Here is a 27,603-nt window from a genome sequence, read left to right as displayed (position 1 = left end):
AGGAAAAATCCACTACTACCAGTTAATGTACATCACAAAATCTGTATGCCATAAGCCAAGTTCCACTTATAATATATGTTGAATGATCTTGCCAACAGCATTCTATAAACATTGCCTTCTAATTTATGTTAACATTCTTTTCCCCTAAATTATAAAGTACAGACTCCATATTCTCATATGCATAGGCACACACAAGTCTATGTCTTGTAGTTAAGGGGAAACGCAATATACCGTAATACAGTTAAGTATGTGTTCACAAATAATACTCGGAGGATGCTCTTTATTTTAACCTTACAGTCCTGTCTCACCACATACTCATAGTCATCGGCATCAAAAGATGCATCCAAATAGTGGGGTGCAGATAAGTCTTGCAGTAGGGATATAGATACATTACCATATTTGTATCAAATGCACACATGGTATCTTGCTTCCAAAAGGAAATTGTGAGTACTTAACACAGAGAAAATGTATGCACAATAACCATTTTCTTCTTTTAAATCAATAGATTAAAATTATCTTGAAATGTTGACAGCTGAAATTGTAAATTAAAAAACAATATAGGGATTTTTTTTTCAGTGTGTGGCTACATTATGAGACTGTCAGGATAGAAATCATTGTCTTGGAAAAACTTGCATGAAACAGAACACATTGTTTCATAACACAGCTTCTTGTGTAGTGATTTAGAGATTTAGAGACACAAATGGAAGGCACAGAGAAAAATAAATGTGAAGAGTACTCTAGGATGTCACAGAAGAGTTCAAATAGAGAATCTAGTCATCTACAGTGATCAGTGACACTTATTGGGGAAAGTGTTACCAGATAGGGCCTCAAAGCACATGAACTAGCCCCCTCATGTTCTGAATACACATGCCTATCACGGATTTTGTGACCTTGGCCAATAGCACATATTATTAGTGTGTGCATACACACCCACACCAAAGAAAGAGTTGGGGGAACTGCAGTGTACAGGGAACGTATTCCCTGAAATATAGACTTTAAAGATGTTGGATGTTTCCCCTCCATGGTCCTGTTGGATTTGTGAGAAGTTAGGCAGCACTTCTTCCTGGAACCGTGCAAAGACAAGGAGGACAAATTAACCACAGTCCTTTATGCCATAACAAAGACCTTGAGAAAAAGACTGAGCTAATGAGATTCTCTGGCCAAAATCCTGGATCTATAAGAGTGATTTCAGGTAAGAGGAGAAAAGCTTAGCTTATTCAATGATTTCAACAAGAGAGGAGCAAAGCTAAGCCAGTGATTTTTCAGGTAGAGGCCTCAAGGAAGAAGAAACAAGTAGTTCAAACTCTTGGTTCAAGTACATCCCCACCCCCAGAATAAACTACCTTTGAATTTGGCATCCTTTTAAGAGCACCTCAAGTAGGAAAATGACCATGATATCAGCAAAGAAATGGTGTCCATCTGGACTTCCCAAGAGGCTTTACTGAATACTTGGTATAAAAAAGTGTAGTAATATCTTAGACAAGCATCTGCTTAAGAAAGATATAAGGGAAGCATTAAGCTGATCAACCTTACTCCAAAGGTGACATTTCCTGTGAGTGGCACTTAATGCATAGGAGCCCTGGTGGCACAGTGATTGAATGTCAGTACTGCAGCCAAAACATTGTGAGTCCGATCCTGCAGGGGTCCAGGTTGACTCAGCTTTCCATCCTCTGTAGGTCAGTAAAATGAGTACCCAGCTGTTGGGGGCAATCGGCTAACACATTTTAAACCACTTAGTGAGTTCTTAGCACTATAAAGTGGTATAGAAATGTAAGTGCAATTGCTGTTGCTATTACCAACTGCAGGACCACATGATGGGAGAAGCAGAACCTGCCTGGATGGTATTCAGTTGTGTCCCAACAGTTTAATCAAAGACATAGCCTTGTTAGTCTGAAAAATCAGTATGCAAAGGGATCTTGCAGCACCTTTCAGACTAAGTGAATGATATAAATTGGTAGCATGAACTTTTGTAGATTTGGGCCTACTTCTTCAGATGCATGTGGTGAAGTAGAAAGCCCAGGGACAGACCTATATAGCAGTCTCTGTGTGAAAATGCCCATAGGAATGCAAAACTTTGTGGGTGAGGAGATGTGGTGATAAGTTCAGTTTTAATGATGATCTCTGGGGGACAAGGATGTTGCCTAAAGCCAAGGTTCATAGATAACCATATGGATGAGTACAGGGATGTAGTGTGGGAACCATAAAGATGTGATAAACTGGTCAAGGGAGCCTCCAGGTGGTGGGGGGGATTAGGTAGTGTTATAATGTGTGTAGTGTGCTAGGAAACCATTATCTCTGTTCAACCCATTGCTGATGGACTGCAGTTTGTTGATATACTCTAAGTTCTGTTGTTTCTGTTTCCAGTCTTCCTTTGTAGTCTTTTTGTTCAAGGATCTCTGTTTTGAGATCTAAGGTGGAATTCCCTGGAAGATTAAAGTGTTCTATAACTAGTTTTTGTATATTCCCATTCCTAATGTCTGATTTATGTCCATTTATCTTCTGGCTCATGGACTGGCCTGTTTGCCCAGTGTAGAGTGCTGAAGGGCTTTGCTGATGTACTATGTATAAATCACATTGGAGGATGATCAAGTGAAAGTCTCTAATATTGTGGGTGATGTCTTTGGGTCCTGTGATGACTTTTCATGAATAGATGTGTGGGCATAGTTGGCATCTAGGTTTGTTGCAAGGCTTTATTCCCATGTCCACATCTGTGTTTAATAGTTTACTCAGTAATCTTGCCACATCTAGTGTTAGCATAAATGGTTTTCAGTACAGATACTAACTATAGGATTGCACTAGAAGCTTTTCTAGCTAACTCTCCTGTGTCCTTGGCCAGATGATACAAAGTTGTTTCATTTTAGATTTAGAACATACACATGAACATCTTGACAGGGATGCAATAAAGATCCTAACACTAGGAAATTCCATTACTTACAAAAAAGCAATTTCCATGTCATTTTGTCATAACATTATTAATTCTCACCACAAAACAAGATATCACAAGAAATAATCTAAGCACAAATCTTGGATAGTAGTGTGGTAGCATCACAAGTCTAAGATGTAAAAACTATATGTGTTTTAACTTCTTCAAAATATCTTTAATGGCATAAACTAAAGATACCTGTGATAACCTCATCACCAGATCTGTTTCAGATTTTCTCACATCTCCCAGCAGGAGGAAAATTTCCAGTATATTTTGAAACAGTTGGCTCCTTGTACCATATAGTACCACTTCATGTTGTGTATCCTGAATTACAAGAAATAAAAATATATGCTTGCTTTATAAATTAAAAAGAGAAACTATACTTTTCATTTATTTCCCACTCCAGTGACAAAACTCATTCCAAAGATGTGTGATCACATTCTTGTCAAACTTTGTGTTTCAATGTGGAAAAGTACCACTGAGTCTACAGAGATTATTTCCACAGTGCAACTCGCCAGAGGCTACAGCATGTCACTATATTATGAAAGTTTGGTGGCAAAAAGGTGCAATTTCCAGTGAAAATAAAGCACGTGTGGAGAATGTACCTTGTTTTAAAAGTAGACTTCTACCTCGGGAAGACTTATGAGAGCATGATTCTGTTTCAGTTCAAGGCAAGCGCTTCTAACCTGACTTGCTTGGAAAACTTTAGTCACTGAAATTTGATAACACAGCAGCAAATTTGGCAGTAAGAAGATCATATGACTGCAAAATGGTAGAAGGAGCCACATGTGGTCTTGCACATCATATTTTGCCCAATCCTGCTTCAGAAGAATAAAAAGCACAAGCTGTTGTGATTTGTACCAAGTCAAGTGCATTTGTTAAAAGTCTTCTGTAGAGTCACTGGTTGCTTCCAGATCATTTACTCCTAGAATTGCTAAACTACTGGTCTTCCAAAAGAAAGCGGTTCTATCAAAACTCAGCAGAATTTAAACATGCATTTTAAAAAATCTTCAGAAAACCTGAAAATATTTAATTTTTAAAAATTAACCATGAATACTTATATTAGAAATCTGATATTTTAAACTTTAAGTCTGAAATGCATGAAAGTAAAGAAGACATTCCTGCTTGAAAGAAAATTCTAACCATGGGACTATCACTCTGTCAACCCACTTCATGTCTTCCATGGATATCTGATATAGACTAACTTACCAAGTGGTTGAGAAACCTTACTACTTTGACAGCAGCACTCATCAGACCATGGTGAGGGAGGGAATCTCACTACATTTTTATCAACTCAAATGACCAAAAAAATCCATGGTGATAAACTGATAATTGTTTATCTGTATTAGATCCTCATTAGTCATTGCTTATGGCAGTTCCTTTCTGCATCATAAAAACCAAAAGGGTGATTGAGTCATGCATGTACACTAACTGATTTCTGTTCATTTTATTATTGTAAACGTGTTGACTGATAACTGAATGGCTAAATTGACGCTGTTGAGAAAACTGCACTTTAAATACAGAGAAGGGCTGACAGCTTTTAAACACTGATTTTGTGCCTTTAAGTGTTAAATAATAACAGTGTTTTGTGGCATGCTCAAATTTAACAAGTGATGCTTCTTCCAATATTTTATCCCCTATCAAGAATCACTTGTATGTACAGTGGACCCTTGTTATATGCTGGGGTTTGGTTCCAAGATCCCCCATGTATAACAAAATCCGTGTATGCTCAAGTCCCATTAAATCAAGGTTTGATATTTTAAATTTATACTTTTTTGGAACATTTTCAAACCGTGTATGCTTAAATCCATGTATAAAAAATACGTGTATAAGAAGGGCCGACTGTATAATCAGTTTAGAAGAAGATTACATATTAGAGAAACCAAGGCCTGTTACAGTCAGCCAAAATAAAACTGCTTCGAGTCACAGTGGAGGTATGGTGTTTCAATGATGCATGCGTCCTAAGAGTCCAGAAGTTGCACCAAAGCCACGTTCCAGCCCTAAGGACTGGAGCGTGGCTTTGGTGTGGCTTCTGGACTCTTAGGACGTATGCATCATTGAAACACCATACCTCCACTGTGACTCGAAGCAGCTTTATTTTGGCTGTCTGTAACAGGCCCAAGTCAAAAGACAATACAGAAAAAAAATAAGGAAGGCCCATGCATATGCGTGTATTCAATGGTTTTATATTAATAGCAAAACACAGTGTCCTAATTTATTCCATTCAAACCCTTTCCAAAAGGCCAAGTTTCAACAGCAGTGAAAGTTTTGCTGTAATTGGAATCAGAGGCTAATTAATAATTTGTGTAACAAGTGAGAAGAGGTCACTGATGTGTTTCTGCAAAATGTCAGTGGGGTAAAGGTTTTAAAAATGCTTCAGACAAGCATTTATGGTCAAAATACCTTGTTGCTGTAAATGGCAGAGGTACTTTACTCTAACAGCTACAGTGGGGCATTAGTTGTCAGCATGTTTTCTTCTCCAGGGACCCTGAAACAGGAAGGTTACAGAGCAACTGATGAGTTTGGAAACAAATCTTCTGGTTCAAGAAATAACCAAGCCTTTTCAAAAAACAGAAGCTGATTATTCACACTTCACATATGATTTACAAGGTTTCTTTACTAAGGGGGCATGGCCTCTGTATAGTGAGCATTCCTCTGTTTGGAGCTACATAACTTTCTGATAAATTGTCTGCCACCCCCTGTTTTGAAATGACATCACATACATGAAAATGTACAAGACTTCTATACATGTGTGTGCACACATATGCACACACACAAACACATACAATCTCATTAAAAAGACCATTTTATAAAAATCACTGTGAGTGACAGGTTTTTGTTTCCAAGCATTTATTTTCATGCTGCAAAAGACAAGCTGTTGCTCATAAAGCATATATTGTTCTGCTACCCATATTAAAATCACTGTGTGTTAGTTCAAAACATCTCAGACACACTTCATGCTTGCCAAGAATTCTGTTCCCTTCACCCCCATCAAATGGTGTCATTTTTTAAAATCCTCTTACAATTGGAAAAATAATCTGTGCTTTCAATTCCTTCAAAAGAAAATAAGCCAAGCACCTTCCTTTGAACAGATGTTATTGAGAGATATGCTATGCCATAATGTAAGGCCTAATTCATGATCTAAAACTGAGATGAATTCAGAGGAATTTTGTACCAAAGGCATATGTCCAGTAAGCCACCAAGGCTTGGCAAATCTAAACCTAAAATAGTCTCAAAAGGTCTCAGTAGTTCTTGGAAACAATTTCTCTTTTTTTCTTGACACCCAGAAATCCAGTCTGGACTAGTAGATGTCTCAATCAGATGTATAAAGACAGAAAGATCTAGATAAACCCATCAAATCAAATGCTTGAGAAAGACATTAGGCCTGATTTTCCATGCACTTGGTCATGGCAGCACACATGCTCTCCCAGGCCTAAAACTGACTTCATTATCAATGAATAAAGTGAGTAATGTAGGAGCAGAAAAAGGAGTAGAAGCCCTATATTGCTGTTTCTCAGTTTTAAAAAATCTTAACTGATTGCATGAATTTCAGCCTATTAACAGATCGATTACTGAGGCTGTATAACATACTTGGGAATATGTGCCATTGATTTTATGAAGGCTTACAAACATGTCTAAAATTGTACTGAATAATTGGATTAACTGACAAATGAGTCAATCATGGGTCTGAAGCAAAAATAATAATTTAATGTTTCAGCGCTAAATATGTGTGAGACAACAGATAAATTTAAGAAGATGCATTCGTTCTTGTGGGGAGCTGTTAAGTTTTAAGAATGGACGGTTAACTAAAGTGACTCCAAGTGAGAATGAGGTAGAAGGACAAGCTGATTTTGTAGCAAAAACTATTACAGTGAAGCCTTGGGGCTTTTCTAGAAAATTTTAATATTATGTAATTACGAAGATGCATTACAATTAATGGGCTAAACAGTAATCTTGTTTTGTTTTTGTTTTTCTAGTAGAATAGTTCAAGACATGTCTGTTCATTCTGAAGTAAATCCCATTGAGGTCAGTGGGGCTTACTCCGGTCCCAAATAACAGTGTAGAAGAAGGAGGAAAAGACTGTGGACTTAAATCATATTCCAGTTTGGCCTGTAGGATGTTTCCACCACATGTGGATAACATGACAAGAGCTGTGCTTTTTAAGAACAGGATTGTGTATTTTAACATGCTTCAAAACAGTCAAATGCTATTGAGTTGCCATCTAATTTGAACAGGAGAGAATGTTGAGCCTATTATAAGAAGAAATTTCCATTTTTCATGTTCTAAACATACATCTTCCAGGTCTTTTCGCAATCTTGTCATGTAATTTGGTGTCACATTCTGATTCCAACAAAAGGCAATAATTTTGTTTTATTTTTTGGAGACAATCTTAGCATCAGATTTTCCTAGGGAGGGAAAAAATTCTTTCTCTTTCTGTATATCTGTGGTAATCTAGGTGAGTAAATAAACATGTATTATGAAACAGCCTGAATTCTTAAGGAACGTCTTTTCCTAAATTTCATTAGATGTAACAGATTTAAGTGTACATTTTCAAAATTTGCCCAGGTGAAACTTCAGCATCATTGATCTGTTCAGGACCCATGAAATGGCCTTAGATTTGCAAAAGCTCTTACCTTCATGAAGCCTCTATAATAATAATTATAACACAGACACACTATAGAGAGATGGTTTAGGAGGTTGCATGTACCATGGTGCTCTCATAAAGAGCCCATGGGGACTTCCATCTTGTTCCTAAACTGCAAAGTTTTTACACACAGTGCACAGAGGAGAAAATACACTAACAGCAATTATAACAACAAAACAACAGTAATAATAAAAATAACCAGGCAAAGCTCTCAGATTTAGAATTTGGCCATTTTTTTCCCAGCAGTGCTAGATACCATCGCTAACTTCACCGAGATTTGTTAAAGTTTCCCATGTAGATGAATAGTTTTTCTTCCAGATGATGTGTCATTGCCTGTATTTTATTACATTGTGCTGCATGGAGAAGCTTAAGTACTCTGACAAGCTAGTCTTCTTCTATAAGAGAAATAGGAGACTGTAGGAAGATAGTCGAGCAGAGCTTCTGAAATGAAAATATATGTTTAAGTAGGTCAGAGGTTGGAAGAGAGGCTTGTTTTACCTTAATAAAAATGCTAAGTCTGACACTCTTGCTTTGTGATTATTATTGTTTTTTAGACTGGCCTTTTGTGTCTCAACCATCCAAGACTCTACCATTTCTTTGATTAGGCTGGGCACCCCCATGAACGTAACAAATGTATCAGGAAATGGCACTGCTCCCTGGGAATCCAGAGCCCGAATTCACCTCATATTCTTACAACAACTTGGAGACACTTTGCGAAGTGCAGACAAAGAAAGGCTTCTTCTACAAAAAAGCCAAGCTTCTGCACCCTGGGGAAGACTTGTATTGTTTTGCCTGCCGGGAGGACCGAACCCGGTATGTAATCATCAATGTAGGTGGCATCAGATACAGGATTCCCTGGACTACATTAGAGAATTGCCCCTTGACCAGGCTTGGAAAGTTAAAATCATGCAACAACTATGATGAGATAATGGATATCTGTGATGATTATGATGTCAACTGCAATGAGTTCTTTTTTGACCGCAACCCTTGTGCCTTCAGGACCATAATGACATTTTTGACAGCGGGGAAGCTGAGGCTTCTCAGGGAAATGTGTGCCCTCTCCTTCCAAGATGAGCTGGTTTACTGGGGGATAGAAGAGGAACATCTGGAGTGGTGTTGTAAAAAGCGACTGCGGCAGAAAGAGGAAGAGATGGTTGAAGCGGCTTTGTTTGAAGAAGAAATGATAGCTAATGAAGCGCCACAGTGTGCCTTCGAGGAGACCAGCCGTTTGCGTTTGTGCATGAGGAGGCTCAGGGATATGGTGGAGAATCCTCACTCTGGGATCCCTGGAAAGATCTTCGCTTGCATATCGGTTTCTTTTGTTGTCATCACTGCAGTTAGCCTCTGTATTAGCACCATGCCAGACCTCAGAGAAGAAGAAGATCGGGTAAGTGCATAATGAACAAAAGATTTACATGGACTGCATCTGCACTACAGAAATAACCCAAGTTGACAACAGTTTCACTGCCATGGATCCATGCTATGGGATTCTGGGTTTTGTAGTTTGTTGGGTCACTAAAGCTCTCTGACAGAGAAGGCTAAATGTTTCACTTCAAATCCCAGAATTCCATACTGTTGAGCCATGGCAGTTAAAGTGGTATCAACCTAAATTATTTCTGCAGTGCAGATACAGCCATGGTTATACTTCAAATGCAAAGAACCAGTATATACTGTATAGACAAATCTCCTAGGATATTTATTTGCATTCCCTTGTTTTAATGCAGTCTGACAAGGAGAATAACATAAAGTGCTCATGCACGCTGTACCTCATCCCAAGCATACATTCTAGTTGTCCCTCATGAGTGCATTGAGTGAAAGTTAGTACTGTACTCTATTGGAAAGATGCTTTATGTAAATTAATTTCAGCCATTGTTGCACAAAGTCCTGCATTCTGACCATTGTCCCATATCTTCTTGTATCAGGAATTTTGGTTGGATTAAAAGGTTTCCTTCTTCGGTCAGAAAAATCTTTCCCTAGTTCGAAAAACCCTTCTACTGGAGGAGCCCTATCATATAAAAAGAAAACACTTTAATCATGTATTTCTTTTCTTTTTTTAATCTTTAGTTCTGTACATACTGGTAACCATCCATTACTGTTGCAATATCTGTTTTAGAATAGAAGAAGGATGTTGCTTCTAACTCTTGCATAGCCCTGCTTCTTCATAATGCAATAAAGATGTTTCAGACTTTTCTGTTTACCCATGACATCAATTATTGGTGTGTGTTTTGGTTTGCCCTGAAAGAATTTGATTTTCTCAATTCCACCCTCAACTGCCTCTCATTTTTGATAAATATCTCCTTTTGAAATGAAACGCAGCTCTGCCGGATATCCAAAATAAGTTTCTACCTATGTATAATTATGTTAGTATGTAGGGTTGCAGGATTAGGGGTGTAGGAAAGGCTTTGAGGTAACAATGAGCACTTTCATTTTGGAAAACTGAAATGCACTATGGCTAGGTTAGTAACTGGAACTAAAGAACCTTTTTGCTATGACTCCAAGTTCCTTGGTTTTATTTGTAGCACATTTATGAAACGGTTCAACGTATGCTTACTCAAAATAAATCCTTCTAAATTAAGACTGATTCTCCAACTCTAGATGGGATTTAGGTTTCTCAAATCAAAAAGGATATTTGCTTCAAAAAAGCCTTTAGAAAAGTTTTTTAGAATTAAGTCTCCCAATTCTAGGATTCACAGTTTGGTTGAGAAATACATGGATGCTTTAAATGCATTAAAGGAAGTCCTTGCTGTTATCCTTTGTCAGATCTGTAAATATAATATACAGTCATCCCCCCATATTTGTGGCTTTGATATCTGCAGATTTGATTATTCACGGATTTCATTAATATGTTCTTTCTAGGACTGTCTAGGTCCTCCAGTGCAACTCTGTGGTCAACTTTAACTAAACGTTGCACTGAAAGACCATTTGTAGCTTCTCCAGTGCCATTCTGTGGTCAGTGTATGTTGGACATTGACCACAGAGTTGCCCTGGAGGACCTAGAGATTCCTAGAGAGGTGTCCTCTCAGGTAAAAACAGTGTTTTTGTTATTTGTGGTTTTTCCATATTCACGGGGGTCTTGTTTCCCTAACCCTAGCAAATATGGAGGGACAACTGTACATTTTTCATCCTTTTCAGGGGTGTTATTGGTCATAAGAGTGGAGGCTATGTTTTGTCCGAGTGACTACTGAAGTTTGTATGTGTTTGGGGGGGGGGGGGGGACATCACAGGGCTGTGGAAAGTGTGATCCATGAGCCATATATTCCTCCCCTGGGGCCCAGTAAAGCCCCTGTGCCCATACTTCCAAATTTTATCTTTATTGTTTATTTTAATGTTGCCAGAGAAGTTGTGCCCTCTAGAACAGTACTGCTCAAAGACATAGTCCCTGGACTAATGCTGATCTCTGAGTCCCTGACTGCTGATCTTTTCTGAATTTCCAGAAACAAATGAAAGAAACAACTGTAGCCAATAACACAAATATCATGCTAGTCCCTTACAGACAGTGTTGCCAATTTTCTGGGAAATTCCCAAGAATCCAGGGAATTTAATTTCTTTCTGGGGATTTTGACTGAATAATAATAATAAATATTGGGGAATTCCAGGGATTTTGGATTTTGGTAAAACATTCTGGGGAATATCTTCGAGGCTTGTTGGCAACACTGCTTACAGAGTGGAAGGAAATAATTACTGGTCCTCCATATCAGATAGCCTGAGAAGCACTGCTTTGGAAGGCCAGGGGAGTGATTTGAGTATGTTTTAGGCCCAAAGGAGCTTTTTGTTGTGGTGGTGGTTTTTGAAAAAACAAAAAACTGGATGAGAGACATGCAAGTCATCCCCTTAGGTATGGCCCCTAAACCTCTGGAGGTTGCCCACTCCGCATGCGCATCTCAGCAGATGCATATGATTCTCTGTGTTGCATACTCTCCTGGGAAATCATGGGTCTCATTTTTTCACATAATTTACTGATTTCTGAACAGCCTGCCAGTGGTGATCAGGCTATATTCCCATTTTCTGCACTCACGTCCTCTGGCTGACATTTACTCCAGGCAGCCAGAACTAGGTTGGCAACTGTCAGCCAGAGAACTTTTTCTTTAGCTGCCCCCTAGACTGTGGAATGACCTGCTGGAGGAGATCCGACAGCTGAATATGCTGTCTGAATTTAAAAGAGCATTAAAAACCAGTCTTCTTCCCATAGGCTTATCCAGATGATTCTTACATTGTGAATTTTAAATGTGGAATGTTTTAATATGTGCACATCTTATTTATCCTTTTAGACTGATGCGTATTTTCACTGATGTGTTTTTAACTGAGGTTGGTGGTCTGTTAATTGTTGTTCCCCACCTCAGTCCATGGGGAGTGGTGCGGGTAAGAAATAATAATAATAATAATAATAATAATAATAATAATAATAATAGCTGTTGTTGTTGTTGTTGTTGCAAAGTGAGTTCTGTCCCCCTTCTCAGAAGAGTGTGGTAGTAAGGACAGGTGCATGCTTTCTGCTGCAACTTGTTATCTGCTGTGAAGACAACAGGCAGATTAGCCAATGGGAGCAAAGCCAAGATAAAAGTATTTATATACCGTATCCATTGTGAACACCATCCACTAAAAGAGATACTGTATTCAGCCTGACTTGCAAATGAATAAACAAGCAGCTGTCTGAAGTGATTTCAGAAACACATTAGAAATGCTACCAACATTGGGGAAAGGTCTTTTAGGTTTGGGACACATTAGATAGTGGGTGTGTGTCTATCAAAGAATAGTTGATGCCAAGCTGGGGATCGGCTGAATTTGAAACCCAGAGGATTGGCATGTAAAGAGAGTTATAGTGCAGGGGACACTTAAGAGAGTCCTGAGTTCACATCTTGCAGTGAAGAATTGGTGAGGTAGTGGCCATCACCTTCACATAGTTGGTGGCAGCGGTGGAATCAAAAAGACCCATTGTGCTGCCATCCGAGAAAGTAGTTGGGTGAGAGAGTCTCACTGTATCATAATTGGTGGCACCACTGGCACACATTAAAAAGGAGCGAAAGGTTTAAAGACATGTTGGCAGTGCCACTCTGTCACCATCACACAGGCCTTGTTTTATGAGGGGAGAGAAGCTGGCTCTGGATGTCAAAGCTCGCAAAGCTGTTGGATTCGTGCAAGCATACCCGCTGTAGCATCCACAATCCCTCAGGAATTTGTAAGCTAAACATGATAGTGTAGGACTAACCTTAGTCTCCTGTGACCACCATAGTATTTTCATGATTTTCACTGTGATTTTGTTTGTTTACAGTAGTGTTGTAATTCTCATTGTACCCTTTTTAATGAGTACTTACATGGCTGGCTTTAGTCAGTGGTAGCGGTGGTAGCAATAGCTGTAGTCAAACACATGGAATCAAGCATCATCATCATTATCATCATCTATCATCATCATTTACATGAATAATGGCAATTGCAGATGAATTGACTTGATGGAACCTAAGGCTAGGACTAACTTCTCTAAAATATTTCACATCTGTGAGTTTTAAAGCTCACAGCTCATGTGTAACAAGAAGACTCTGTATACATTCTCCAGACCCGCAATCACTTGACAAAACAGGTGCATCATCACTATCAACAACACTTTATTCAAACTCCACTGTGCAGTTTCATACAAATTTGTCTTATTGGTGGAATTCCCAGTTTGTGACTTCTTCTTTCTATCCTTTGCATGGAGAGTGTTTGTTTGTTTGTTTGTTTGTTTGTTTGTTTGTTTGTTTGTTTGAAGGTATGTGAGTATTTGTCCTCTCTGAGGGGTATTTTAAGGAGCTAGATAATACAAGAATCAAATCAATGATAGAAAATACATATACTGAATATATGTATATGTACATATGGCTGAATAAGGTCGAGTGTATTAATTGCATCCATGATTTTGGCAAGCAACAGAGTCATATGTTAACAGAGATTATATCAAGTTTGTTTGCAAAGCAGTGGCTCTCATTCATTGCTGATAACTGTGAGTGAAAAATCACACCAAGAAAAACACTTCTGATAGCCATAAAGCAACCAACAACATCCTTGTTTCTAGGGAACTGATAAACAGAAATATAATACTGCAGAATAGTTATCTATTATGCAGTTAGATTACTAAAAAGGAAAAATGCACATGTGAAATTATGTTGAAATTAATTACAAATGAAGATGAGACTGTTCCAAAAGATACATAAAGTTATAAAGGGAGCAAGATGAAATTAAAATGCAGTGGATAGAATTATACAAACCTATTACCCAGCCATATCAAAATTGCTTCAGCAAAATGATAATAAAAAGCATACATACTTAACTGATGTTTTCTATGAGCCATTGAATGAAAAAGTTCTCAAAATATTATGCGGAGGAAAGCTTTGACTGAATTTGAGCACTGAATCATAAGATGGCTTCTTTCAGTATAAAAAAAATGAATCAACATTTGTTGGTTTTATTCATATGGATCCAGAGAAACACAAATGTACTTATAATTATAATGTAATTATAATCAGTTATATTTAACAATATAAACACAATGTATAACTGTAAAGAAATCGTTCACATATAACTGCAGTTTATAGAAGAATATGCCACCCCTCCTTCTGTAACTATGTTTGTAGGAAATTATTGAAAATACGTTTGATCAACAGTGTTTTACAGTTAAACATTGTGTTTATATTGTTTATATTGTTAAATATGTTATAATTGGTTATAATTACATTTGTTAACAAGATCGTGACAATTTGCTATGAAAGTAACTTTAAAACATAATAGATGGCTACCTGGTTGATAATTGCATTATGGTTACCATGTTCAGGGTATTCCTACATTTGTTTGTATCCCCAGAAGCACAAGCAAAAATCCATTTATACAGCAAGCACTTTTCTGACTTCAGCATTTTCTCTTTCCCTGAAGAGCTGCCCCTTTGAGTTAAGGACTCTCTAAACTTGCATGGCAGATCTCACTGAAATCATAAACCACCTGTTGTACAAAGAGATGGACTTTAGGGTCATGCAAGAAGCTCTTTAACCCCATTTAATTAAAAATATTGTCCCCCCCTCCCCACCACCATTATCATCATCTCCTCTTTTGTAGTATATTAATTGGGTGCTAGATTTGTGTCAGTTTGCTAAGGGGAACATTTAGTTTCTTGATAATTTGTACCAAAACAACCAAGACTGCTGGAGCACTTTAACATTAAGACATTTAGTAGATCTTAAGTTTTCACATCATATGGATGCAGTGCTACTCATTTTTGAAGTATTGGCATTGGACATATGTTTGGCAATGAATAAACTCCGTTGCAATCCCATCTCACGTGTGCATTTATATGCGTGTGAAATACTGCTTAAGATTTAAAAATTTTAATTTTAATCTTATAACATGGGCCATGAAAACTGGGAGGGATGGGAGAGAAGAGTACAAACAGTAAACATGAATGTGAAACTGGGGCGGGGGGAGAAGAAGGAGGGGGTAGTCCCTTGATAAATAAATTAATTAATTAACTTTATTTATGAAGGATAAATAAAATACATTTTTATATTTCTTTGCTCAAGTAAGTGTGTGTGTGTGTGTGTGTGTGTGTGTGTGTGTGTGTACATTTCCAGTTCCCTCCCTCCTTCACAGATGCAGTAAAAGGGAAAAGGGGATTGGATGTAGAGGGGTCATTAGATCGACATACAAACCAAAAGGGCTATTGACTGGGGGAAATGTGTTGTCGTTGTGCTGGTGTCATTTTGAAGTGCTTTGTGTGTGTGGACTTAATGAGATTGCTATGGGATCCCTGCAGACCAGAAAAATTCAAAGGTGAGGCTGATTTTTTCCCCATCATTGTGGAAGGCACCCTAAGATACAGTATTCATTTATTTTTATTTTTTCCCAGGTTTCATTAACATTTCGTGTGTATAGTAAAGGAATCAGAAGTTTAGAGGAAAAGACTTGAGAAATGAATGTGCTGCTGTAGTCTTGAAGCAGCCAATCCTATCAAAAACAACTACCCAGAGGTAATTTCAGGATAGAACAGGTAATGTGAGGCCTGTGGTGATAAGCCAATATCAAAATGCAATCTCCTTGAAGTAACATTTTAATGTCACTAGGGATGGCAAGCAAAGTAGAGCAATAGCTAATTCGCCATAGAAATGTTGAATTGCTTATTAATACTTCAAAGCAAAAAAAAAAAAAAAAAAACATTGTTGAGAATATCATGTTATCACGCACTGTTCCCAGGTTATTGCAATCCTGATTCTCCTATTATGGGCAGAATTCAGATGGCATGGTTACACCTGGAGCTTTAGGAGGATTGGCTAGTAGAGCCTTTGCAGTACTGTACAAGGGGGGAGCAAGGCTCATTTACAGCCTAGCAAGAGTCAAGTACCATATATATACAAGGTAATACGGTAATAGGCTTGCCCCCAAGCTTCTTCCGCAGCCCAGCTGTCTCCCGAAGGAACAGCTGTGCTAGGGAAAGTCCTGGGTGCAAAAGCTTGCTCCCTCATTCTCCCTGGCCCGAGTCTTCCAGAGGCTGGATGACGCTGGGATCGGGGGAAGTCCTGGGTGCAAAGGCTTGCTCCCTCATTTTCCCTGGTGCCTGAGCCCAGGCTGGAGGACACAGGGATCTGGGAAAGGCTGAGGACAAACTCTTGCCTCTCTCTATTTCCCCAGTCTGGTATCCTCCGAAGGGACAGCCAAGCTGCAGAGAAGAAGGAAGAGCAAGTGCTAGCCTCTGAAACTTCATCACCAGCTTTGCTGTCTCCCAAAGGGACAGTTGGGCTGCAGATGGGAAGGAAGGGTACTGAGACCCAAATTATACCCCCAAGTTATCTAGGGGTCATATCAAAATCCCTGATTTTTGCCCCCATACCTGCCCTCGACTTATACATGCTGTCAACTTATACACAACTATATACAGTAATATTAAAAAGATATTAGGGAACCAAAACTGTTGCATACTAAACAGTAGTAACCAAATGAGAAAAGGTCAGTAACTGGTATCAAAAACTCCCTTCTCAAAAACCAGAGCGTCATTAGAAAAGGTTTGTGACATATTTTGTTAACTATTAGTGAGCTTGAAAATCTAATCAGTTTATAGTACTATTGGATGGGGGACAGTTCTAATACATTAAGATGTCATTATGTTAATAATGGGTAAAATTATTAGACATATCAGGGTGTTTGTAAGCAGTCTGTAGCTTCTTCCCTGCTTCACTTGGGTAAATAATAAGAGCTTGTGTCTGATCAGTCTTCTGTATTAATCATCTTTAAATATCTAAAAAGTTGTTACACAGAAGATGAAGTGAGCTTGGTTTCTGCTGCTGAAGAGAATAGGACCTGAACCAGTGGATTCAAATTGCATAAAAAGAAACTGTGGCTAAATATTAGGAGGAACTTGCTATTGGTAAGAGTGGTTCTACAGTGGCATATACTGCCACAGAAAAAATAAAAGTTTTAAAACAAAGATTGGATGGACACCCTATAGAGATGTTTTAGCTTTGGATTGTTGCACTGACTAAATAACCCTTAGGATTCCTTCCAACTCCATGTGGAACTACTACATTAAAATATATACACCAGTATATGAACAGGTAAGTGTGTTTAATTGAATATCTGCTCTACACAATAGTCACAGAATTATAACATCGTAGAATTTATGATTCATCATAGTCATAGAATTTATGATTCTATGACTATTGTATACAGCAGGTATCCAAATAAACACAGTTATTTTTAGCTTTATATTTTAATGTAATAGTTGCATGTGGCTTTAAAAATTGGTCATAATTGACTGTTATTCTTACAAATAGTTGTTCACTACATCTAGTTCCGAGTAGTCAAGAACAAATAAGAAGAATGTCAAAATGAGGGATGAAGGACTTTGGCAAAGGAAGCCAGCATTTTACTTACATTAGTTTCTCATGTTAGCCAAAAAGAAAGAAGGTGTCCCACAGGCCAACTGCATATGCTGTGCACACATCCTACCATTCCCGCTTTTATGGTTATGCTTCATGGGTGACTTTTGTGCACAGAAATGTAGCTGCTAGGTTCTTTTCTCTGTACATAGTTTACAAAAGGTCTGTTACAATTAAGGAAATTTTAATAGGCAGATGTGGTTCAGTAGTCTTGAACTGAGGACCATGTTGGAGGACAAAGATTCATACATTTTAATCATTAATTAAATAGTGCTTCAATGCTATTTTTTGTTTTTTTGTTTTAATTTACACATACTTTCCCCACTCCCTCCCTGCCCACATTCCATCTTCTACATGAGCCAGGATAGACAAGTACTCTCTTTTAATAATTTTCAACCAGAAGCCTTATTTCACAAAGCAAACATAAACTTCATTTCAGACACATAAGGTAATTTCACCATAATGGTGCCTGTTGTTTATATATTGTTCTGATATGTAATCTACACTCTAGCATGAATACTGCTTCAGGGCATAATTTCTGGATGCAAGAAAGAACTATGCCTTCATAAGTCATATAAAGATGTGAAGCTGATTTATACTAAATTAGGCCCTTGGTCCCTGTATTCAGCATTGTCATAAAGACAGCTCTGACTATACTGTCATCTCTCAGTATTGATTGGGAGGTGTGCAGCGACATTTCAAACTGCTGCTGCTTCTTGCAGTCAATTGTAATGGTCATGATGGCATAAATTACAGTAGTATGGTCTGTCAAGATGTGCTACCGGCAGGTAGATATTAACCTCACCTGTCTCAAGCAAACTAATCATTTCTGGAGTATTAAGATTTCCTTCCAAAATCACTTTACACATCACATTACATATTACACATTACATAACCAAGTAGAATTAAAAACAATGGAAACAATATACTGAAGAACTATACCAAAGAGCCCTGCTGGTGGCACAATGGTTAAATGCCATGACTGCAGCCACATTGGAGATTATCACATGAAGGGGGCAAGTGTCCTCCTCCCATGATTAAATTGCCATTAAATCCTGTTAATAGCCTGATCGGGGGAAGATTATCCCACCCCTGCATGCTTCTGCTCTTGTCCCGTTCGTAAAGAGTAGTGGCAGCGTCATTTGGTATTAACAGAAGTTAATACACTGAAATAGTTAAAGGTTTTCCATACTTTAGCTCAGTCATTAATCAGAATGAAATCATAAGGAGGTTAAGACTTGGAAGGACAGCTATTAATTATAATTATTATCATCATTATTGTATTTATCTCCCTGGACTGGGACTCAGGGTGGCTTACAACATTAAAAACAATACAATTAAAAACATACAAAAATAGCACATTAAAAAGGATTAAATTAGTACAGAAATTAAAACAGATTACATAGTAAAATATCAAAAACTTTAAAACTCTAAAAATGTTTAAAATACATTAAAACAATATAGCACCCAGGCCATTCTTTAAAAGCTTTCTGTTTTGGATGCCTGTCTGAAAAGGAAGGTTTTTGGCTGTCGGCGGAAGGCCACCAAGGAAGGGGCCATTCTGGTCTCCCTGGGCAGGGAGTTCCAGAGTCTAGGGGCAGCCACGGAAAAGGCTCTCTCTCATGCCCCACCAACCATACTTGTCATGGTGGAACTAGACAAGATCCTGAAGTGTAAAGATATATCATTGAATACTTATGATAGGATTGTCTATGCCATTTTGTTTCCAGTTTCTATGTATGGTTGAGAAAGCTGGACAGTGAGGAAATCTGATAGGAAGAAAATAAACTCATTTGAAATGTGGTTCATGAGAAGTGTTTTACCGATACCATGGATTGTTAAAAAGACAAATAAAAATAGGTCCTAGAGCAAATCAAGCCTGAACTCTCCCTAGACTCCAAGATGAATAAACTGGCTGTCATACTCTGGACATATCATAAAAAGACATGTCTCATTTGAAAAGGGAATTATGTTTGGTAAGGTAGAAGGCAATAGAAAAAGAGGGAAAGTGCATTCCAAATGGAAAGTCTCAACCAAGGAAGCCACAGCCCTGACTCTGCTGTTGATGACAGGGTGACTTGGAGGTCTCTCATTCACAAGGTTGCCATAAGTCAATATCAATAACAGCAGTTAACAACAACAACAGCACATTTTATTAACTATTAGTGAATTTAGGAATATAATCCGTCTATGTTAACATGTTTAAACTTCCCCCTATCCAGTGTCAAGTGGCCCTTATAATAATTGTTACCTTTCTCAGGACCTTACTACAAGCTAAGCCACGGAGTCTCCTGAGCAGCTAGTGACATGTAAACAGTAGATAAGTAGAATCACTCTTGGTTCCCAAGGGTCACACAGTCAAACCCAGATGCTAGCTGTACTGGATGTCTGTGTAGGAAAAAACTTAATAGTTTATAATTATTACCCCAGTCCCTTGATCTCAGGATTTAAAATTGATGCTCCAGTGAATAATCTAATTACATAGACTAGATCAACATAGGCCCTCTGCTTGTACTAGTAATACACTTCAGATTGGTTTCCGTCTACTATTAAATCAGTAGTTCCATCTTTCCTTGGCTTACATGTTAAAAGTAAAATTTTACTATTCACTGTTTTTCCACAGATTTTTTTCCTCCCAACCAGTTTGCTCACACCAGAATAAGCAGTGCATCATCAGTCATCTGTAATATAGCTAGTAAATTGCTAGAGTTCCCTGCCATCAGCATTTTGCTTCATGCGAAGGCCACCTAAAATTGCTGCCCTTTAGTAAGATAACCCTTGTGTTAATGTCTCCATTACTGGTCAATCTTGTATATGTCTGAGGTTGAGCAGTTTGTATCAGTAATGGAAGAATATATTTACCATTTTGTCTATCTGTCTTTTCCCCATTGGTCTTTCATGGGGCCAGGGTAAGACATGTTGCAAGACTTTTTTAAAAAATCCCATCTGGAGTTATAACTGTGCACAGTGTGGAATCTCTTTTCAGAACAGGGAGACTGGAGGAACCAAGAAAGAAGAGGATAACTTGGGGCAATAAGAAGTTAGTGGATTTGGTGGAATGGGACAAAAAAGGATTTGAACATGTATTTAGGATGCAGTCCACAATAGTAGAAGGTGGACTATTATCTGTACCCTTTTTGCTTCACCAAATGTAGAGATACCCGCTGTCCCTTGAGTTTAGCCAAAATCCTTTGTCTTGTTGAATTCATTCCAGATTAGTTTTAAGCTATCAAATGACTATTTTGTTTTACAATCCCATGTACTCCTGAGAAAAGTTCATGAGAAGGCAGCACAGCTGATGAAGGGCAGCCATACTCAGACTGAAAAATTGGCTCTGTTCACCAAGTGCTATTAAATACATTAACCTAGAGGTTACAGGGTAGTGAGCCAAAAGAAGACAATAGATGCTGCTCTCTGAGTTATATTGGTTTACTTAAATGCATACAGATTCATAAGTCAGTTGTTCTAATAGGTCAGATTGGTTTAGGGAAATGGGCTATTAGGAAAGCACTCCCTTCTAACATCCAATTAAGTGTTTGAGCAAGACAGAAATGAATCATTTAAATACCTGAGATTCCCTCGTTTTGTGGCAACTTAACAGAGAGCTGAAACAGACTGCAGAAATAATCCAGTCTGAAACTGCTTTAACTGCCCTAAGGAGTTTTGGGAACTGGAGTTTTGTGAAACATCTAGCCTTCTCTGTTAGAGAGCTCTGATTCCACAACAAAATTCCCTAGCATTGAGCCAGGGAAGTTAAAGTGGTTTCAAGATGGATTATTTCTGCAGTCTGTTTTGGCCCAAAATTATTAATTAGTCATTCTTTTTAGGGCCATGCCTCAACTTAGAAAATCCCTTCCAACTCTCAATAATAACCTTCACCCATTTGTCCACCATTATTCCAAGTCATGTGTTCACGCGGGCTGAAATTATATTGGTAGTTATGAATGCATAACCACTGCAGTTATACAGCTACTCAGTGAATCCCAGCCTGACACCATCCCCCATCTTGATTTACAGGAAAGCAGCCACTGTGATTTATGGTGGTCCATTCCCCTGTCACTAGGGAGCAGCTGATGCTCCCACCTCTCCCTCTCTATCGCAACAGGCAGGAGTGGGGGCCCTGTCACAACCCCCCCCCCCCCAACACACAAGAGATCATTCATGCAAGGGGTGTGTGAAATAGTCAGTCAGTTACTTCCCAAGTGCGAGGGTAATTTACCTCGTCAGTCAGCTACTTCCTAGTAAGCGAGATTAGGGGACTTTCATCTTTCTTACACGTTCTCTAAACTAGGAAAAATGTAGTGATCATGAATACCAATCAGTTATGAATGCAAGTTGTGCATTTGTAACTCCCTAACAGGATCCTGGCCCAGATCTGTAGTGTACTGTACTATGATTGTAAACAGTAACAACTTTATTTTTAATTTTGTACAGTAGCCTGGTAATTTTAAGAACAGTAAGAATAAGTCTGCTATCAGTTATTCTTCACACATTTCAGTGATGATTTATATAGCACCATCAATGAGCATAACACTCTAGAGTACAAGAGGAAAGATTCCTGCTCCAAAGAACTTAACAATGTATATTATATCACAGATGGAGCGTGGAAGGAACATGTCCCAAGTAACAACATTTTCTGAAATGTGTCCTTTTGGGTGGTGGAGTGAGGGGAAGTAGTAAGGGCTAAAATGTTATTTTTATGAAGTATGACAGTTGATATTGTTACCATTTTAGTTTAACAATTAACCACTAAAATGTTGACTTTCAGGGCTTATTTGAGAGAATTTATGACCACTGTTTTATTTATAAGTATATAGTGAGTCCTTGATTATCTGCTGGGGTTTGGCTCCAGGATCCCCCGTGGATACGAAAAACCATGGATGGTCAATTCCCACTAAATACAATGGCATAGCAAAATAGTGTCCCTTATTAAAAAATAAAAAAGGAAGGATTGCTAGTTGCAATTATACTCTTTTTTGAATATTTTCTAACCATGGATGCTAAAATACGTGGATTAAAAAATCCGTTGATAAGGAGGGCTGACTATATTTTAGGAGGAGGAGGAGGATAACGATACTCATATATATAGGGCCTTATCACACGAGGAGTTTTGCAGCTCAGATCCAGAGTCACTGCGGGTCCAGCCATGCGTATTCATGTTATAACATGATGTATTATCAGACATGATTGCTTACTATGGGGGGTCGTTCCGAGGCGGATCCACAGTCAATTCAGAGTAACTCCTCATTTTTGTGAATTCGCTAACAAGTGAATTCACAAAAATTGTTTCCAAGCTTACTTTGATTTCACTTTGAATTGGTCTGGTCCCCTGCCTGCTCCTTCACCCCGATCTCGCCCCCAGTGACCCCCTGCCACCTGTCCCATCATCCCTTGCCTGCTCCTCCATCCCAATCCTGCCCCCTCTGGCACTCTGCCACCTGTCCTATCATCCCCTGCCTGCTCCTTCACCCCAATCTCGCCTCCTCTGGCACCCTGCCACCTGTCCCATCATCCCCTGCCTCCTCCTTCACCCCAATCTCAGCCCCTCTGCCACCCTGCCACCTGTCCCATCATCCCCTGCCTCCTCCTTCACCCCGATGAAGGATGACAGCTAAGGAGGGAGCAGGGAAGGATGAAAGCGTCCTGAGCCCCACTGAGCATGCGCAAGGGTGCCAATTCAAATCGTTGAATCCCTCTGGTGTGGTAATACAATGTGCACTCGCTCCACTTTGCCCAAGTAGAGACACAATTTTGTTCCTCAGGTATGATAATACATCATGTGAATTGCCTTGGATCTGAAGTGACTCTGCTGCCCCCTCGCTTCGAATTGGAGCTTTCACATGTGATAAGGCCGAGAGAGAGTAAAAAATAAAAATATTGGCTATAATATAGGAGAAGAATGGAGGCAAAAAAACAGAAAAAGAACATGAATACTGTTCCATTGCATGTGTTTAGGATTGATACAGTAGTATTTGGGATCTAGTGTTTGGGGTTTAGGAAAGGATGACTGAGAAAAGACTGGAAATCTGAATGAATAAGTAATGTAGCTGGTTTTAATTGTATTTATAGTTTAGTTATTTTAAACTTCTATATTAGAGCCAGTGTAGCATAGTGGTTTGAGTGCTGGACTATGATTCTAGAGACCAGGGTTCGATTCCCTGCTCAGCCATGAAAACCCACTGGGTGACCTTCAGCAAATCACCTGCTCTCAACCTCAGGGGAAGTCAATAGCAAACCTCCTCTGAACAAATCTTGTCAAGAAAAGCCCATGATAGGTTTGCCTTAGGGTTGCCATAAGTCACAAATGACTTGAAGGCACACCAAGTCATAACAACGAGGTGAATGCTTGGCTATGTTTGTTTTAACAGGGGGAAAGGTGGTAAATAAATAAATAAATAAATACTCGCGTATTGTGGGAAGCAATTCCAGACATAAGGAATAAAAGGTAAGAAAGGAGTTGCTTGCGGAAGCTGAGAAAATCATGGGATAGTGTGTAGTGTATAACAGCAGAAAAGAAAACGAAGAGATTTATAGAAGCAAGTGTACTGAACTACAACCATCCAAATAAAGTGGCAGGCTAATAATGTAGGCAGGCAATTGCTTCTTAAGCAGTTTTGAGACAGCTCTTGTGTATGTGTGTCCTCAAAATGCAGCAGTAGGTCTAAAGGAAGAGGGACAAATGCTTTAGCCAGTATTGGAACAGAAGGACAATCCAAAGCCAAATCTAACTTTTAATTGTATATTTTCAATCAAAATGATTGGTTGCTGCTAAGTCTCGAGCAATAGTTCATTCATGAGCCAGATGACTCACTTGAAACAGACTGTATCCAAGAGAAATGCCAAACTTCATGTTCATTGGCAGGAAGCAGGGCCCAGACATCCATCCTTCCTGCTTCAGCAAACATCCGAGTCCTAGATACAAACAGAAAATAGAAGTGGTAGCACTGGGATACAGAAAATACAAGGTATAGATCTGATTAGTCCAGGATGGAAGTTGTTCTAATAGATAAGAAAGGTCTTAAATAGTATGTCTGGAGTATGGACTGCATACTGAGATGGATTTGTTGACAACAGTCACTATAGATGCACCTCATTTTAACATTTCTTCTCTACATCTTCATACTAGTCCCCTTCCTTCCATGAAAATGTGGTCTTCAATGTTTCATTGTGTACCCAGACCACCCCAGTCAGATTTCATTTCAGTGAACTAGATTTGATTGCTGCATGTTTTCCATGCATATGAAATCCCTGGCTAAATCCTATTTTAGTCTTTTTTTAATTAAGAAATTTAATAAAATTTTACAAAAGAAAATAAAAAAGAATGATTAAAATCATACAGACTCTTACAGTTATAAAACAATGGTATAAAAACTTTCACATCATGCAAAAACCTCTGTTATTAAAGTTTTATACAATTCATTTTATTTGAAATAGACCGGACCATAAGGGCCAATGGCTAAATGGGGGAGAAACAAAAGTTTATTTTTTGTTTTGTAATTGCAGCAATTTGGTTGATCACTTCATGCCAAAAGTGGTTAATTCTAGGGCAGTCTAACCACTTATGGGTATATGTCCCTAGAGCTGGACATCCTCTACAACACAGAGGTGAGATGGATTTTATCATCTATTATTGTCTAATTGGGGTCATATACCATTTGTGAACTATCTTTAGAAAATTCTCTCTGGTTAGAGCTGATCTTGAATTCAGCACAGGAGATGAGCAAATAGTGTACCAATCTGATTCAGGAATTGATATATTCAGTTCATCTTCCCATATTGATTTGGTACATATAATATCTTGATATGAATTAGACAAGATAAGTTGGTATATGTGGGAAACTGAATCTTTCCTATTTCCAACAGGATCATTGCATAAAATTTCAAAGGGAGTCATAGATCTCAATTTTTCACATTTCTTGAATAAGCTGGAGGAGAAGGTTTTAATTTGATTAAATTGAATCCACGAAATTGTTAATGGGTCTAAAGTTGATACTAAGTCCTCAATCAACCTAGGTTTATTATTCTTGAAAAGGTCTTTCATTTTATAAATTCCTTTTTCTGCCCAGCCTTTATATTGCAAGAATTTATCCAATGAAAGAAATTTGGATGATACAGAAATGGACAATTAGGTGACAAGTCTGGAGAAAGAATATATTTCCATTTTTGCCAAATGTCAATGGTAGTTTTAAACCAAGGATTGTTTAGATCTCTAATTTCCTTTCCTGTTAATTTTTTAAAGAACCTACTGAGAAATATGAAAGTCTACATTAAGTCCCATTGTTACCTATGGGATATTAATACTCTTTTTCATTAAGGGAATTGCTTGGAATAAGTGGAAAGATGCAAAGTATAATTGAAGAACCCCCCCCCCCCCCCTCATTTTTGAGGGAAGGAATTTAATAGATTGAGAAAAATGAGGTTTTTTATTGTAAAAAATACATGAATTGATCAATCTTTGCCATTTTTTAAACTCAAAGTCAAAGGGGGACATAGGTATCGTTTGGAATAGAAAGAAAAGTTGTGGAACAATAGGGCTAGGGCTATTCTCCCTAACAGTAAAGGATATAGGCTTTACAGTAGTCTATAAAGCACATGCTGATTTTCTTTTGAAATTCCCTGGTGAACTCCATTAGCCATCATATGTTTGCAGTGTAGTCCCTTGAGCCTCTTCCTTTCCTCAACCCCACTTGGACCTCTGGTATTTCTCCCTCCATGTATGATTGGAGTCTCTGTTGTAGAACTTTGAGCATAATTTTGCTTGCATGGAAGATTAGTGCTATGATCCTACAGCTGCTGCAGCCTTTTGCGTCTCCTTTTTTATGGATGGGGATGTATTTTAATTGTTTCCAGTCTGTTGGCCATCATTTTGTTTTCCATATCTGTTGACATATGTTAGTTAGCACTATAGTTGACTCTGTCAGTGTGGATTGCAGCAGCTCAATTGGAATGTCATCTGTTCCTGGTGACTTGTTTTTCGCCATTTCTCTTATTGCAGTTTCCACCACATTTTTAAAAATAATTTGGGGTTCGTCTTCATAAGGCTCTACATTCCATGTGTCCTTTATTTTGTCATCTATTTTATATAACTGTTCTGTGTATTCAATCCAATATCTTTTTATTCTTTCCTAATCTTGAAATGTTCTATTTTTATTGTCATAGAGCATCCCAGTCCTTGGTTTGACCTTTCCTTTGATTTCTCTAATCTTGTGGAATAGGTCTTTCATTCTTCCTTTTTTGTTGTTGTCTTCTATTTCTCTGCACTGGTCATTGTAGTAGTTTTCTCTATCTTTACGCACTAGCCATTGTACTGTTGCATTCATAGTCCTTAGTTTGTTCTTATCTCCTTTTTGTTTTGCTTCTCTTCTTTCCTTTATTGCTTGTAATGTTTTGTCTGTCATCCATGGTTTCTTCTATTTCTTTTGCCTATTGAAAGTGTCTGTCTGAATTCATCTTTTATTATGTCCTTACTTGTCCTACTTAGGTAGAGAAGTGACAGCAAGTGGTTAATAGAATCTGTTTTATTCCTGTAATTACAACACTACATATGTGAGGGAAATGAGGAAGCCTTCTGGACTGAAGCTGCTGGTTTGGGGTGTATAGATGAGTCCTACTGACATGTTCAACAATCAACAGTTTATTGGGGATGGATTAAGGACTTAATATTCAATAGTAGTAGGAGCCAGTGTGGTGTAGTAATTTGAGACTGAACTATGACTTTGGAGACCAGGGTTCAAATCCTGACTTGGCCATGTAAACCCACTGGGTAACCTTGGGCAAGTCACACACACTGAGCCTCAGAGGATAGCAATGGCAAACCCCCTTGCCAAAAAAACCTATGATAGGATTGGCTTAGGGATGCCATAAATCAATAAGAGATTCAAGGAATACAACAACAACAATATTCAAGAGCTGGCCTATGAAATTTCAGAATGAATATAGTAAGTTTAGAAACACATACTCATTATTGCTTTGCCTATTTTCAACTCTTACACACATTGGCATAACAGGATCTCACACTCAGATTTGTCCAAGATGCTCCACTAATGGAGAAAGTGTCATGCCTGTTAGGTGCTTTGTTCACATTAATCTCTATTCATAATAGAACAATTGAGAGTGGGAGGGGAAATGCCTCTGTGTGCATTCAA

General features: G+C 38.4%; 1 protein-coding gene across 3 annotated transcripts in view; it reads left to right on the top strand.

The window, feature by feature from the left end:
• Window positions 1–27,603, top strand: part of LOC149317121 (voltage-gated potassium channel regulatory subunit KCNG2-like) — a 94,893-nt gene that overhangs the window by 55,015 nt on the left and 12,275 nt on the right. For all 3 annotated transcript variants that reach the window (XM_089516895.1, XM_089516896.1, XM_089516897.1), the window contains exon 2: window positions 8,123–8,955. In XM_089516895.1, the coding sequence (XP_089373021.1) occupies window positions 8,200–8,955 (756 nt within the window). In that variant the 5' untranslated portion in view covers window positions 8,123–8,199. The remainder of the gene's footprint in view (window positions 1–8,122; window positions 8,956–27,603) is intronic.

The sequence above is a fragment of the Sceloporus occidentalis genome, unplaced genomic scaffold, assembly GCF_023333645.1.
Source record: "Sceloporus occidentalis isolate IW3139 unplaced genomic scaffold, rSceOcc1.0.p SCAF_3, whole genome shotgun sequence".
NCBI lineage: Eukaryota > Metazoa > Chordata > Lepidosauria > Squamata > Phrynosomatidae > Sceloporus > Sceloporus occidentalis.
This window is presented reverse-complemented; position numbering and strand designations above follow the sequence as displayed.